The 14,739-nt window shown below is 44.3% G+C and overlaps 1 protein-coding gene across 1 annotated transcript in view; it reads right to left on the reverse strand.

The window, feature by feature from the left end:
• Positions 1 to 14,739, reverse strand: part of PASD1 (PAS domain containing repressor 1) — an 84,722-nt gene that overhangs the window by 9,539 nt on the left and 60,444 nt on the right. Inside the window, exons 12-14 of the mRNA XM_048513813.1 lie at positions 9,222 to 9,328; positions 5,938 to 6,085; positions 4,294 to 4,375 (exon numbers count right to left, since the gene is read on the reverse strand). Coding sequence (XP_048369770.1) covers positions 4,294 to 4,375; positions 5,938 to 6,085; positions 9,222 to 9,328 — 337 coding nt within the window. The remainder of the gene's footprint in view (positions 1 to 4,293; positions 4,376 to 5,937; positions 6,086 to 9,221; positions 9,329 to 14,739) is intronic.

Consider the following 14,739-nt stretch of genomic DNA (forward strand, 5'->3'; position numbering starts at 1 on the left):
TGTCTTTAAATTTCTCCTTAGTCTTGAGGCAAACTGAAAGTATGTCATCCATTAAATATTTTTCCCTTTGTCTTTAATTTCTTGCCAAGATTTGATTTCCCCTCAGATAGTAATCATTTCTTTATATAATATAAAATAACTATTCTTGTCGGTAATTACATCAGAGTAGGCATCTACAGGAGATATCAAAGGTGATGTTGGAATGCTTAATCATTTATTCCAAATAGGCTTCTCCTGAATACATGTTTTTGTTTCTGACATGCTTCTCTCAAATATGATAGCTTGTCTGGCCATATATAATTATGTATACCAGTTTTCAGATTGTGCATCTCTAATTTAATCATTTTTTGTCTTGGGTTTTGATTCAGTCTATATTCCAAATCAGGCCAGCTCCTCTGTTCTTTTCAACTTGTAGAACTTTAAATCTAATTTGGGGCTTTTTATGATTCCAAATGAATGCATTTATATGTGACTAGCGGACCCGGCCACGCTTCGCTGTGGCTTACCAGCAACGCAGCCACCGCCACATCCGACCCCTGCCGGAGGAGGGAGGTCCAGCAGCACCAGCTCCACCGACGTCCCTGGTCGCGGCCTCCCTGCGGAGCGCCTGTAGGGCCCTCGCTGCCCACTGCTGGCCTGGTCTCGGCAGGACCATGCCCTAGGCCCACACAACGCGCACACTTCAGACCACGGCGGCTGTGCACATCCCAGGGCAAGGCAGAGCTGATGCATTTGGATGGCTGCCATGGTCTGAAGGGTGCGCGTCCGAGGGCATGCTCCTGCCAAGACCGGGCCAGCAGTGGGTGGCGAGGGCCCTGCAGGCACTCCGCAGGGAGGCCGCAACTGGGGCCGTCAGCGGAGCTGGTGCCACCGGACCTCCCTCCTCCGGCAGGGGCCGGATGTGATGGTGGCTGCGTTGCTGGTGGTGCGGAGGTGGGCGGCGCCACCCTGGGCCATGTTCCCGCTGGGGCACAAGGCAGAAAAAGTCTGCCTCCCGTGGTGGTGAAGAGGTCTCCTGAAGGGCCTCCTCTCCGTCAGCGATGTCAGGCATGCGCTGTGGAACTGTGGGGGTCAGGCGCAGCGTTCGGCAGCTCAGCATCCACCTCATGGGTGAAAAAAGCATTTTACCTGGCATAGGTGAGGTGTTTGGTAGAAGTGAGTGTGGCAAAACACGCTCGCTTGGGTGAGCAGCAGTCCCAGAAAATTGCAGCCGATTTGGTCCAGGCGTTTCAGCGTTAGGGCGTGACTAACAAAGTCACTGGTAGCTTTGTATATATATATAGATTGCCAATCCCTTAATGTCTTGTCTGGTATGAATATCGGTAACATTTGAAACAAAACGTTTAATTTCAGCAAGACATTAATTTTAAATGCTGCTATTCTTCCAAACCAAGGTTGATTCCATACAGTCCAAATATCCCAGGTTTAGCAAGGGAAATATTCCAGTTTGGCCAAGAAGTTCACACAGTTCCTGATCCTAAAGCAAGTTTGTCCCACGATATTTCCCACATCCTGGGTTTTTCAAAAACCATTAAAATGTCAATCTTTTCCCAAAACCCCACATTGAATCACTTCCATGAGGCTTGGGGTGACAGGAAGGCAAGGCTTGGGGTGGCAGGAAGGTGGAAATATGAGCTTGGTATAGGGGGAGAGTAGAATGTGGAGGCTTGGGGGGGGAGGTGAAAGGTAATGCTATGGGGTATGGGGGGAGGGTTGGAAGGTGTGGCTTGGGATGGGGGGAGAGTTAGAAGATGAGGCTTGGAGGGGGAAAGGTAAAGCTTGGGTGGGGGTGGGTGGGATGGCAAAGTGATGCTTGGGGTGGAAGAAGGTGGAATGGGGAGGGTTGGAAGATGTGGCTTGGGGTGGGGGAGAATTGGAAGGTGAGTATTGAGGTGGGGGAGGGTAGAAAGGTGAGGCTTGGGGTGGGTGGAGGATGAAATGGGGATGCTTGGGGTAGGGGGAGGTGGAAGGGCTTCTGTGGCCCTCAGATCACCTGATCCACAGGCCAGGCTGACTGTTGGGTGTGGGGGGGAGGTGGGAAGGCTTCTGTGGCCCGCGGAGCAGTGATGCATCGTTGTTCCAGGGAGGAGATGGAATGCCGCACACCAGTGGGGGAGGAGGACTCACTTTGTGAGTCCTGCTCCTCCATTGGTGGAGGGTTTGTCGTCACGACATTCCATCCCTTAGCCTTTTATTATGGTAAGAAAACATTTCATTATGTCTGGTTACATGTATGCCCAGGTATTTCACATGATGATGGAAATTCAATGAACAGAGCCAGTATTATCTTTTCTCTAAAAAAACAAGGCACATATGGACCAAATCTGGATAAGAACTGTCGTACATGGGGAAGGGGGTTTATATGTTCTCCCCTCTTGCACCATTTCTCCTTAAATAAAAGGGCTCCATGGAACTGCTGTTTTCCCCACTGAGAAACAGCAACTCCCTGGAGCCAAAATAGGAAACGCCCTTAAGTCCCTTTCCCACAATAGACCATCCTTAAACTTAAAATCCCTATCCTCATATATCAGCCCTGATTTGGATCATGTTTTTAGAGAAAAATAAATTCTGGGAGCTCCATTCATAGACTTGCCAGTCCATTCAACTGCTTTAGAAAGAGAGAAAGAGAGCTATTGGAGTCCTTCGGTCTTTGGAGGGATATAAAAGTTGCTCTCAGGGAATCTAATGTGGAATATTCTCCACACTGAGAATTTGGGAGATATCCTGTTATAAAAGGACTATGGCTTAGTGAGTGTAAGGTTATGCCTTGACTCTTGGGCATAGAACCAAGGATAATCAAGGATCTGCTCGCAACAGTTAGTGCAACTATTCCATTGCAACTATATCATTTGCTATATTATATTATCATAACATCTGGCGTGATCAGAACTTGTTGCAAGATCTTCTTGGAATGTTCAAAACATGTTGATAATCCACAGAGCTAATCAATTAAACTGGGGGGCAGGGCCAGTTCACACATGCCTGAGCCATCGTTTGATTTCTCAACATTTGGTGGCTGGCACTGAAATGTGAGAACTGCCTCCGTGGGATGAGGGAAGGATTGCACCTCAGATGAGGTCCAGCAATAGACATGCTATTTCTGCACAGTCTGATCAACGATTGATATGCAAGTCACCACTTGACGCTGTTGCTGAAGCTCTGAAGGAGGATTCCTATGGGCGTGCTCACACAGAAGACGCATTAAAAAGTGGCATCAAAATATGGCACAATACCCATCTCTTCTAGAAAGAAGGCACGCAAATTCCGATTTTGGAAACCTGTCTAATGCCAATTTGCAACTTCCTTCTCAAAAAAATCAGGATACCTATGAACTGAGAATCTAATTTTCATGCATTTTAAATTGCAGCCAAGATAAGAGAATGTTCCTAACTTGCAAAAATATAATAGGACATGCTTTTTCCCCTTCATAAAGGACAAGAAGAGATCTGGCAGCATAAACACAGGCAGATTCCCATGATCAATTAATCGCGTGCTGCTCACACAAAATATCAGGAACTCCCCACTGCCTGATAGACGACCAAGGATTAATCCCGGTTCTGGCACTCATTCTCTCCCCCCTCCTGTGTCTTTGCCGAACCTGTTTGAAATACTATTTTTTTCAAAAAACATGTCTTCGATCCAGTTTGGAGGGGAGGATCGGGGGTCCAATCCTGGTTCAAATTTCCTGCCGTGGAGTGTGATGCAAACGCCTTACAACCAATCAGTATGCGAAGGATGTTCTTGCAAGAGAGAACAATAACCAACCAGAAACTTGGGCGGGGGAGACGTGCTGACGTCATAACGTAAGCACTTTTTTGCAGGAGAAAAAAAGGTCCCGCCCCAACACGGCACAACAGCCAATCAGGAGAGACCCTCCAAGCCGATCGCGTGGTAGTGGGGATTTTTACATTTCTTGAATCCGAGATAGGCCTGGATGTCTTCACTGGAAACATGCTGCAGTGGGGAAGTTGAAGCCTTGATGAAAAGGTGCAGTTTATTTTCAAACTTGGATTGATCTAGATTGAATTTCCCAGTGGGGATTCGGCCACAGATTCCATTAACTCTCCTGCACTATTATGTGAGACTTCTGAAGACCAGTTTCATAACAACAAAAACACTTAAACTGAATAGAAGCCCTTGAAATTAAAATCCTCACCAGTTTAAATTAATACAAGAATAACAAAATAGACCCCTTCACTTCCTCCCAAAATGTTTGTCACAGCTGTGAATATTTTGAATACTGTGCACACACACATACACACAAATCTTATTTGCTTGTTGTGAACTCAGTACCTTCAAAGATGAAGACGCTAGTTCGATGGACGACTCTTCAAGGCCAAGATCTCTTCTTCTTTCTGCTCGAACCTCAGCATAACTGAATTCAGACACATTGGAAAGGATAAAAAACAGGTGAGAGGAGGTTACAATGCAACAAAGGTTTCTCACTTACAGTGAATAATTCATATATGTTCCTTCAAAGCTGAACTTCTGTTGTAGAAATAACACATTTTCCCAGCAATAAAAATGTGATATTTTACACTGGGAAAAATACCATTATTTCTGTAGAAAGCACACTTAGGTTGATTATGCACAAAATGCTGCAAAGAGCGAATGTCCATTAGGGCAAGATTTCTTGTACAGATGTATTTCCCTGGACCCTGCTTTCAATTTTCATTCTCCTATGTCAAGTGACACCACTTTAAGCGTGACTTAAGACAGATGTTCTACCTCTGTGGCACAGAGAAGTCTCAAAGCACATTTTCTACCACTAAACTAGGGGGAAATCTGAGCATGACAAAAAATGTCCCATACAGCATAGTCAATTCCAGGTCTGGCTGGGTCTCACCATTCTGTCACATTAACCTAAAATAAACTCAAAACTGTCCTATGGCTGCACACTGCAGAGGAAGATCACAAGTGAGAAACAAGAGGCTTTTACTGATCTTTTCATTGAGAAATCCCTCGTGAGCATCTAAGAGACCAATGAAGCTCCCTCCCACTGACTCAGGTCATGGGTCTATTTAGCTCAGTGCTGTGACTGGAAGTGGCTTTCCAGGTTCTGTGGAAAAAATCAGATTGCCAAAAGGTCTGGAGAAAAATGGGTTTTTATCTTTTGACAGAGGTATGATGTATGGAAATGTACAGCCAGTAATGTAACACCAAGGTGATGGGGGCGGGGGGAGGGGGAGGTGCGTGATGCACCGGGCACGTGCCAGTGCGGGGGCAGGCAATGCCGGGCAGGGGCGTGGTGGGGTGCAGTTTCCCCTCGCTACAGCTTTGTGTATAGCTGAGGCTTTTCATGACACGGAGGTAAATAACATCCTGTGAAACCTTTATGAAAGAAACAGGACATGTTTTCTTCAGGCAGCTGGCAACCTAAGCAGGAAAAGGCTAAACCTAACCTGACATTGAATCACGGGTGTTCTGCATGCAGAGTGTTCTGCATGCAGACTGTTCTACCTCTGAGCTGAAAAACCCTGAGGATTCCCAAAGTTCCTGGAAGCTCAGTTTAAAAGCTGCAGCTCAGAGTGTGTGTGAGGGGGAGGAGGTCATTCAAATGAAATATTATGTTACTAACAGATAATATGGCAGCCACTGAAGCATCTAATGTTTTTATTTTTTAAAAAAAAATTTAAAAAATGTGTTGCTGTCTGGTTTGAGTTTTTCATCTCTCCCTAAATTCACTAGCAAGGAGGAAAGAAACAGCACATAGTAGCACGGGCAGCCAGCATGGCTTCCAGGCTTCTGGTTTGGCTGCCAAAGAAATGAGTAATGAAAACACAGTGACATTCTCTGTTCCCAATTCTCAACCATAATCATTTTATATAATTGAGTGCCTTAGCGAGCCAATACACACAGCCAAATATTTGAACAGACAGCGTTATGGTTGAAGGCACAGATGAATAGCAGAAGCTGAAGTCCGGAACATTTTCTTACCTAATTACCGTGTGGGTACAGACAATAAACTCGGGCTTGGAGGTCCACTGGTGGTAAGTGATGTAATAATGTGTTTGTAGCCATATCCACTGCTGGCCCTTGGTCAAGAATCTATAGTAGCAAGACTTTCCTTTTCCAAACTGCATCACTGCATGGGGGGGGGGGGGATCATATTATTAATACCAGCACATTAACAGCATTGGTAATCTTTGATCTGAGGAAACGTTAATACTCTCCCCACACCAAAAACAGAGAGCAGCCCTCCCTGCCGCCGCCCCCCCATACCACACATGATACAAGCCAAAGAGCTGACAAGACCCTGCAGACCGAGGGAATTCTGATGCTTTGGGTATCGGAACATCAACAGACAACCCCAGAAAAGCACACGCCGCCTCCTCCCAAACAGCTTTTGTTTGCTGAGTTTCAGCTGTTGCATGGGGCACTCGTATTCATAAGCGTTGCTAGTTTACAGCACAGAGATCTGCCCTGTATGCATGCATCCCTTTTCAAACACAGCTACCTTAAAGTCAGGAGCATGACAGCAGGCGGAAATCTTATTCGAAAACAAAATCCAACAGAGTGCATCACAGCTGAGCTAGCTCAAAGGTTTGCAGGCTTTTTCACTTCAATCTATTGAAACATCAGCTAAAATATGGTGAAATGGGGTTAAAACTTGCCAGGTGCAGACTGGAGTGTTACTCTGTTCCTTTAGGGCTGCCCTATCCTGTGACCTACCAAGTTGGCGTCTAGTTCACAGATGTGTATAGGAAAACATTGGAACTCAAGAAGCTTTCTTGTACTGATGCTTGTCTAGTGCTACAAAAAAACACCTGGCAAACAACAACTGGTGTAGTTGATGAACCAAGCTTGACTTGGAGGATCTCATATTGTGCAGTCAACAGCTTTAAAACATCCCCCCCCCGCCCTGTTTGCTGTGCAGCAAGCCCCAAGTTTGTATCACTTCAGGTAGGGGAGACAGGGATGACCAGGGATAGAATGGGGGGAGATGCCACATCCCTGACAGGTAGCTTGGAGGTGATGCAAATCTCCAAGCTGCAACCTGACAACCCTTCATAGTGGTGACAGGAACAGCCCTGTGCTGATCCCGAGGGATTAAAAAGCACAAACACAGCAAATGGACCACATAATCTGCAAATAAAGCACATTTTGCAGGAAGGCCCAGGTCTCTACTTTTCTAGAGAACTGATCCAGGTAAGAGCTCCCCCTGGAATTTCTCGCCCTTTGGGGAAGCAGTTGTTAAATGCTGAAAACTCATGCAAAACCTCCTCTAACCCATGCCAAGTAATGAAAACACAAACTGCTTATTCCTGTCTAGTTACACAAGCTGCCATCCAGGTCCTTTGCCTGTACAGCAAACTAGCATCCTGAAATTAAGCAGCCAGAGCTTTTCCTGAACAAGGACAGAGAAAAGATTCGCCTGCTAAATTCTGGTATGTTTAGCTGCTGTTCAAAAGCTCAAGACCAGGAAAAGCAGTGGGAAGGAAGGAAGGAAGGAAGGAAGGAAGGAAGGAAGGAAGGAAGGAAGGAAGGAAGGAAGGAAGGAAGGAAGGAAGGAAGGAAGGAAGGAAGGAAGGAAGGAAGGAAGGAAGGAGGGAAGGAGGGAGGGAGGGAGGGAGGGAGGGAGGGAGGGAGGAAGGAAGGAAGGAAGGAAGGAAGGAAGGAAGGAAGGAAGGAAGGAAGGAAGGAAGGAAGGAAGGAAGGAAGGAAGGAAGGAAGGAAGGAAGGAAGGAAGGAAGGAAGGAAGGAAGGAAGGACAGAGACAGAGACAGAACAGATAGATAGACAGACCTTGGCAGTAAATTAAGTATGCCTCTTTAATCTGGTTAATGAGAACATCCAGCACACTCTGTAACAGGTCATGCAATCCAGACAGTGCCAGGGGAGTTAGGTCCACCTCTGCTGCTGCAGAGATCCGTTTAATTCCTCTTACTCCAAGCCAGCAGCAAAAGGCATCAGTTGCCTCATTCTGGGTTAATGTGTCAATCAAATGCACCCAGAGCTTGATTTAGTTCTCCATAGTTACAAGGTCCAGAAGGGAACTTCCCCAGTATAACCTTAAGTTTATTCTGAAGCATGTACAAAAGATGAGAGGTGCTCAAAGGCTAGCAAATTACCATGGGATAGTAATAAGGAGCTGGTCACCTGATCTGTGACACAACCACCAGATTTTGTAAGCAATCTGAGTGGGATGAGAAATAGCACAGATCTGCATTCAGCCACCTATCTAAACCAGAGATTATGCAGCAAAGGGTGCAGTAACATATCACTGGATATTGCCCCATCATTTGCCTCATGATATATCTTGTTTGGGCTGCTTCCACATATCATTGGATACTGGTGCTATCATTACACCAAGTGTGGACAAGATACTCTAGTGGTGAACGATTTGCACAGCACATTGATAGTGCAATATCCTGTGATGGGAAGATGCAGCCATATTCTGGTTAGTCTACTAGACCCATGCTACAAATTTCAGTTTGTGCATTAACCCCAGTTTGCCTGCTTCTGGCTCATTCTTCCAGCAGTGAGGGCATTCCCCCTGCACTTCTGCGGCTGCAAAAAATGCTTTTCAACAAACTCAGCAACAAATTGATGAGTGGTATGGCTGAACATGCAATACAAACCCAAAATTTATTCAGGTACTTTTCACTGGTTTTAGTTGCAAAGTGAATACACATTAGCCCTTTCTTACAAATAGACACAAGTATGTTCATTGTAACATGTGAATAGAGCTACTATAACTTGGCTGTGGTCACCAGGTGAGTTTGTAACTGTGGAGAGATCTTCTGAACAGTGAGAGGAGAGCTAATATTATTTTACAGGAATAAAGTGCAATATTCCTTCTAAAGGAGCAGCAGTGGCGTAGTGGTTAAAAGCAGGTGTACACTAATCTGGAGGAACTGGGTTTGATTCCCCGCTCTGCCACCTGAGCTGTGGAGGCTTATCTGAGGAATTCAGATTAGCCTGTACACTCCAACTCACGCCAGCTGGGTGACCTTGGGCTAGTCACAGTTCTTCGGAGATCTCTCAGCCTCACCTACCTCACAGGGTGTTTGTTGTGAGGGGGGAAAGGAAAGGAGTTTGCAAGCTCCTTTGAATCTCCTTACAGGAGAGAAAGGGAGGATATAAAACCAACTCTTCTTATTCTTTAAATGCTTTTTGTTTCACTACAGTGATTTGCACAGATAAACTAAATAGGACACCAGCAGTGTTAAAATATACACAATGCCACTTGCATGCAAGAAAGGCACAAAGTCACTTACAGTGTTCATGGCACCTAGCAAGAATCTCCAGGTCATCAGCATGGTAATAGTCATAACCTGAAGTCCCGAGCACCTCGAAGGGTAAGTAACCTATAATAGGTGGGGCTCTGAAAGCAGAAGCAAAGAAAAATCAATAAGTGCAAAGCTTGGCACTGTGTTATTTTGGGAGCTCTTCAGCAAGTTTTTTTAAAAATTGCCTTCCATTCACTGCATTATAATAACACTTTTTAAATTCGGCCCTCCAAAAAAATGTTTTGAAGAACCAGCCAAGTTTGAGTCACGTAGAGAGTTAACAAAGAGACTGTACAAGAGAATGAATGTTGATGTAAAAATAGCAGTCTTGTCTCAACTACAAGACTCACAGGGTTATTGTGGCACAAACTTTTCTGATCTAGAGGCCACTTCATCCGATGCAAGTGAGCTGCAGTCTGTCAAAGCTTATGCCACAGTAAATCTGTTCACCTTTCAGGCAAGACAAGACTTTTGAAAGGTTTCAGCTGCAACAGAATAACAAAGCCAGCAAGTGACTGTTGTTTAATCGTTTTGCTTACACCAGGGGTCCCCAAACTTTTTAAACAGGGGGCCAGTTCACTGTCCCTCACTGTTGGAGGGCCGGACTAAAAAAAACTATGAACAAATTCCTAAGCACAAATGATTGTAAAATGTTTGATTTCACCTTTCAGCCTTTCTGTCATGGTCTGTTTTTAGAATAGTGACCAAAGTATGTCAAGTACATGGGCTCCAAATATTAGGCTCCAAATATTGTTGGGGAGGCTGTGGAATACCTTCCCCTGTAAAAAAAAAAAAAAAAAAAAGCAGAACTTTCCCAATGAAGCATTCCATCTAACCCAGGATCAAGTATCTTCCTGGGTTCTTTTCTCCCTAGCAGCCAGCAAGCGATTCGCCAGCCTGGCTAATGCCAATGGGAGTGAGGCGGAACAGAAAGCCTGAGAGCAACACACGGAGTAGCTGAGAGGGAAAGGAGGAGCAGGCGTTGCCACATGTAAGGTTTCCAACTCTGGGTCAGAAAATTCATGGAGATTTGGGGATGCCACCATGTAACTGCAATCAACAGCCTTTGGGGCCGGTTCCTCCTCTCCCTCGAGCCCCCACTGCACATGAATGGAGCCATCGCCGCCATACTTGGCGGGCCGGATAAATGCCTTCAGGGGGCCACATTTGGCCCCCGGGCCGTAGTTTGGGGACCCCTGGCTTACACCTAAAAAGCAGGCTAAATTATGTCCCAGAACATAAACAAATAGGAAGCAGAAGAGTATGTGATCTGTAAACCATAACTGGAACCCCAATCTGTACTGGTGCCTTTACAATTTTGGTCTAACACAGCCTTTGCCTTGACTTTCTAATAGGATTACGAAAAACCTTTAGTTCTGGTCAAATACCCCTTTAGTTCTGTGCAGAGGAACATGAATGACAGCTTTTATGTATTGAGGAAATAGTTAATGCTCCTAAAATTACAACACTGGCAAGAACAAGCTGGAGGCATTATTGCATAATGAAAAAAAACATCCCTCTTGTGCCTCCTTTCTTCCAGCTGGCTCTCAATCCTTTACGGTGGCAGGCAAGTGTTATAAAGTGACCTACAAATGGGTTAACAGTCATAGGCAGGAAATTACACAAAAAACCAGTCATAAAAATACAAAGTAATTAAGGCCACATAGAAAAGCACGTAAGCACTGGAGAATACACAAACGTTAATCTGCTGTTTATAAAAGGGAAAGAGAAATCTGAAAAACACTATGGGATTTATTTATTTATACCTTAAGGCAAAACCAAACATAGTCTCTGGAAGGTCTGTGATCAGATCATGAATGTCTGTTTCCTTTGGAAACAGCAGCTACAGGACCCTGATTTGGGTCAGGTAATTTTCCTCTTCAACTGAAGAGGGCAGGTAATCCTCCCAACTGCCCTTTCCCCCACTCCTTAAATGGCCCCTCTCTGGAGCTGCTCTTTACCCCCATTCAGTGGTGGGAGTCAAATAATTTAACAACTGGTTGTCTACAAGTACCATTTCAACAACTGGTTCTGCCAAAGTGGTGCTAACCTGCTGAATCCCACCACTGCCCCCATTGGGCAAAACATGCAGGTTCTGCCAAAATCAGCAAAGTGAGGCTTTTGGAAAGTTTAACCACTCCCTAATAGGTACAGATCAAGCTGATAATAAAGACATAGCTGAGAGAGGCAAGGTCAAAAGTTGGCTGCCCTAATAATAACTACAGCAAGGTGAAAACTGCTTGGTACGTGGTTGTGACTTGTGAAAGATCCACAAACTTTGCAGAAACATGGGATAATCTACCATCAAGTCGTTGCATTACTTGTGCTTGCCTGTGAATTCCAGTGGGGTAACTGTGTCATGAGCAAAGACTTTAATGGACTTTAAAAGGTGAAACCCTGTATGGAATTGGGCCAGCATACCCAAAGAGTCACCTTTCATTTTACCACTCTACCCGACTGCTGTGGTCATCTTGGGAGGCCCTGCATCGGTGCCCCCACCTTCTGAGATCAGGTAGGTGGCAATCTGAGGAGGGTCTTCTTAGTCATGGCACCAAAAAATTCCAGAACTTTCTCCCCAAGGAGATTCATCTATATGCTTCTGCTGCATTCCACCAGTGTGTGAAGATTGACTGAATCTGGCATTCCCTTGGTCATCCTTGCTTCCTGCCCTATGTTTCAACTGTTGTCTTTATGTTTTTATATGCATGTTTCAGCTTTGGCTTTAATTGTTTTAATGAGGTGCTTCTGTTTGGCTTAAATCATTTTAAATATATATTTTTGTTAAGTATGTTTTTAATCTAGTGACCCTGATGAGGGCAGAAAGGCTGGGTATAAAATTTTGGTATATAAAATAAATAAATAAATTCTACTTAAGACTGCACTGAAGTCTGTGACAGGGAAAATTAGCTTTGTGGCACCCTGAAGACTTGCAGATTTACAGAAGCACAAACATTTGTAGGGATTAGCCCATTTATTGAATACACCTGATAAAAACCCTAACCCAATCCATGAGAGCAGGGGTCACACAGTGAGTTAAGCATATGGTTTGTATGCAGAAGGTTCCTGGTTGAATCCTTATCATCTTCAGTTAAAAGAGCTTCAGGTGGCTGGGCTGTGGGCAGCTTCCACTTAAGAGTTTGGAAAACCCCAGAGAAGATGACATTGGACTGGATGGTCCAACAATCTAGTTCAGTGTAGACAGATTCACACAGTAGCATAGTGCCAAGGGGACGGGGGCACGATGCACCAGGCGCGCACCACTGTGGAGGTGTTGCGGGGTGGACGGGGGCTTGGAGGAGCGCAGGGAACGTGCGCGCACTGGACGCAGTTCCCCCTCACTCTATCCCTGGATTCATATCTTCACATTGAACCAGAACAGTATACGATCAGTGCCATTCTAAGCAGATATCCTAAGAATTGTGTCTTTTCAATGGAGCTTAGTTTAAGAAAATATCCCACTGCCCTCCATTCAGGGAATGAGTAACATGTTCGAAACCATTTCATTTAATGTCCCTAAAAATCACAACTGTCACTTCACTTTCTAGTGCAATGTGATGTTGAAAAATTAGCAGGAACAAAACAGATGTTTCATCAACCACACCACTACAAGGTTTTCAAACTTGTGATTTGACAATGAATTGGCACATTAGCTAAGCAACCTGAAAAGATTCCTCTCTTTCTCTCTCCCTGCCAACATGGTCTATTCATCACTCAGGATATTTGCAACTTCCTGTGTTGCTGGGATTGGAGATTCTTGTTAGGGTTTCCAAATGGGAAACTGGTGACTCAGCATGGTAGGAAATGTCTCAAAGTGCAGGAATGATGTTTTTTTTTTTTCAGAAATTCATTTAACTGCTTCAGATGACAGAATCTTGGATTCTACAGCAAACTAGAGCACAGCCGCTAGATCAGCCTAGTTCATAGCCTCGTACCAGTTTCACAAGAATGGGTTCTTAGACCAGAGTTAGCAACCAAATAGTCGCCACCAAGTAACTTATAGGTTACATGACAAATGATACCTGTCATAGCTACAGTGAACTGTCCTGCAATAAATGTGTAAAATTATAAAAGGCTAATACACATCCCTAAGGTCACTCAGCATTTCTATGGACTACTTCTCTATCATCTGTATTTCAGACTTCAATTCAGCAATCTCCTTCGTCTGATAACTTAATGAGTGTTTACAAATGATGTTTTGCTGTTATCTTAAATTATTCTGCTGATCATACACAAACTATTTTAGCCTATTCTTACTAGTCTCCCTATTGTCAATTTGTACACCTATATCTTCTGCTCTGATAAAGTATTTTCTGTTTCCAAGTCATTCACCCTTCTTCCTCCATGGCTTGGTTTTTTTTTTAAATGTGCAAGTGCTCTATTCCCAGACGAAAGAACAAAAGGGAAACCACAATTGCAGGATACCACAGCCATGTGTACATTTTTTTAAACTTTTTTTTTGCAGATTTAAAAAGATACAGTCACCCTGTCCAGACAGCATGAATAATAGACAAGCCTCTACGAAGAACTCATTCAACTGTAGGAAGTGGAGGGCGAGAGTAGTTTCACACCAGTGCTTTGCGATAGGATTTCTTGTGACATTTTCTTGTTTAAAATAGTAACGTGATTTTCCATAATCCGTTTTCTTTCCAGGACATTGTGTACAATTCATGCCATCTTTGAAAGACTCTCTCTCTCTCTCTCTCTCTCTCTCTCTCTCTCTCTCTGTGTGTGTGTGTGTGTGTGTGTGTGTGTGTGTGTGTGTGTGTGGGCACACCACCAAGTCACAGAGGACTAAGTATGTTTTTTAAACTGCCTGCAACCAACTGCTTAATTTTCAATTAATTGTTTTTGTTGTTTTCACAGTCTATGCAAGCTAATACATCCGTGGGGTATCTGCAAGCGACTATATCTGCAAGGGAGAAAAAAACTGGCCCGGCTTCAGTTTGTGTTAGCTGATTACCTGCCTCAAAGCACAGTGAATTAGTGACTCATGTGGCAGCTTTTGTGTGTTTACTCGCAAGTTAAATCTCCCACTTTGTTCAACAGAGCTTGCTCCCAGGTAAACGGCCATAACTATCACAGCAACTGGACTACTCTGTTTAATAGTTAGAAATATATCATGAAACAGCTAATTATAACATGTATTTCCCTTGAGTATGAAAACAGAGTTCCCAGCCTTCATGATGAAGTGCAGGGAGTTGCTTGCTTTGAAACATCTCTGGTTAACTCCAAGAGGGAGTGCAATGTTTGCTTCTGCCTAAATACTGTATGATTTCCACTGCGCCCATAAGGCTTCCAAAATGAAGACAGGGAAAGAACAGGAAGCCGCAGCAAGCAATTTTAAGCAGCAAGTGATTTTTTCCCCATTTGATTTATACCACAATAAATACTTTCAGTCTAAGGTGCCACAGTACAATTCGTTTTTGGATTTCTTCCTCGAATTGTCATGTTTCATTTCCACGTTTCAGTCTTTATAAAAAAGTCACAAATGTGTGTGTGTGTGTGT

The sequence above is a fragment of the Sphaerodactylus townsendi genome, linkage group LG13 (genome assembly GCF_021028975.2).
Source record: "Sphaerodactylus townsendi isolate TG3544 linkage group LG13, MPM_Stown_v2.3, whole genome shotgun sequence".
NCBI classification, from domain to species: Eukaryota; Metazoa; Chordata; class Lepidosauria; order Squamata; family Sphaerodactylidae; genus Sphaerodactylus; species Sphaerodactylus townsendi.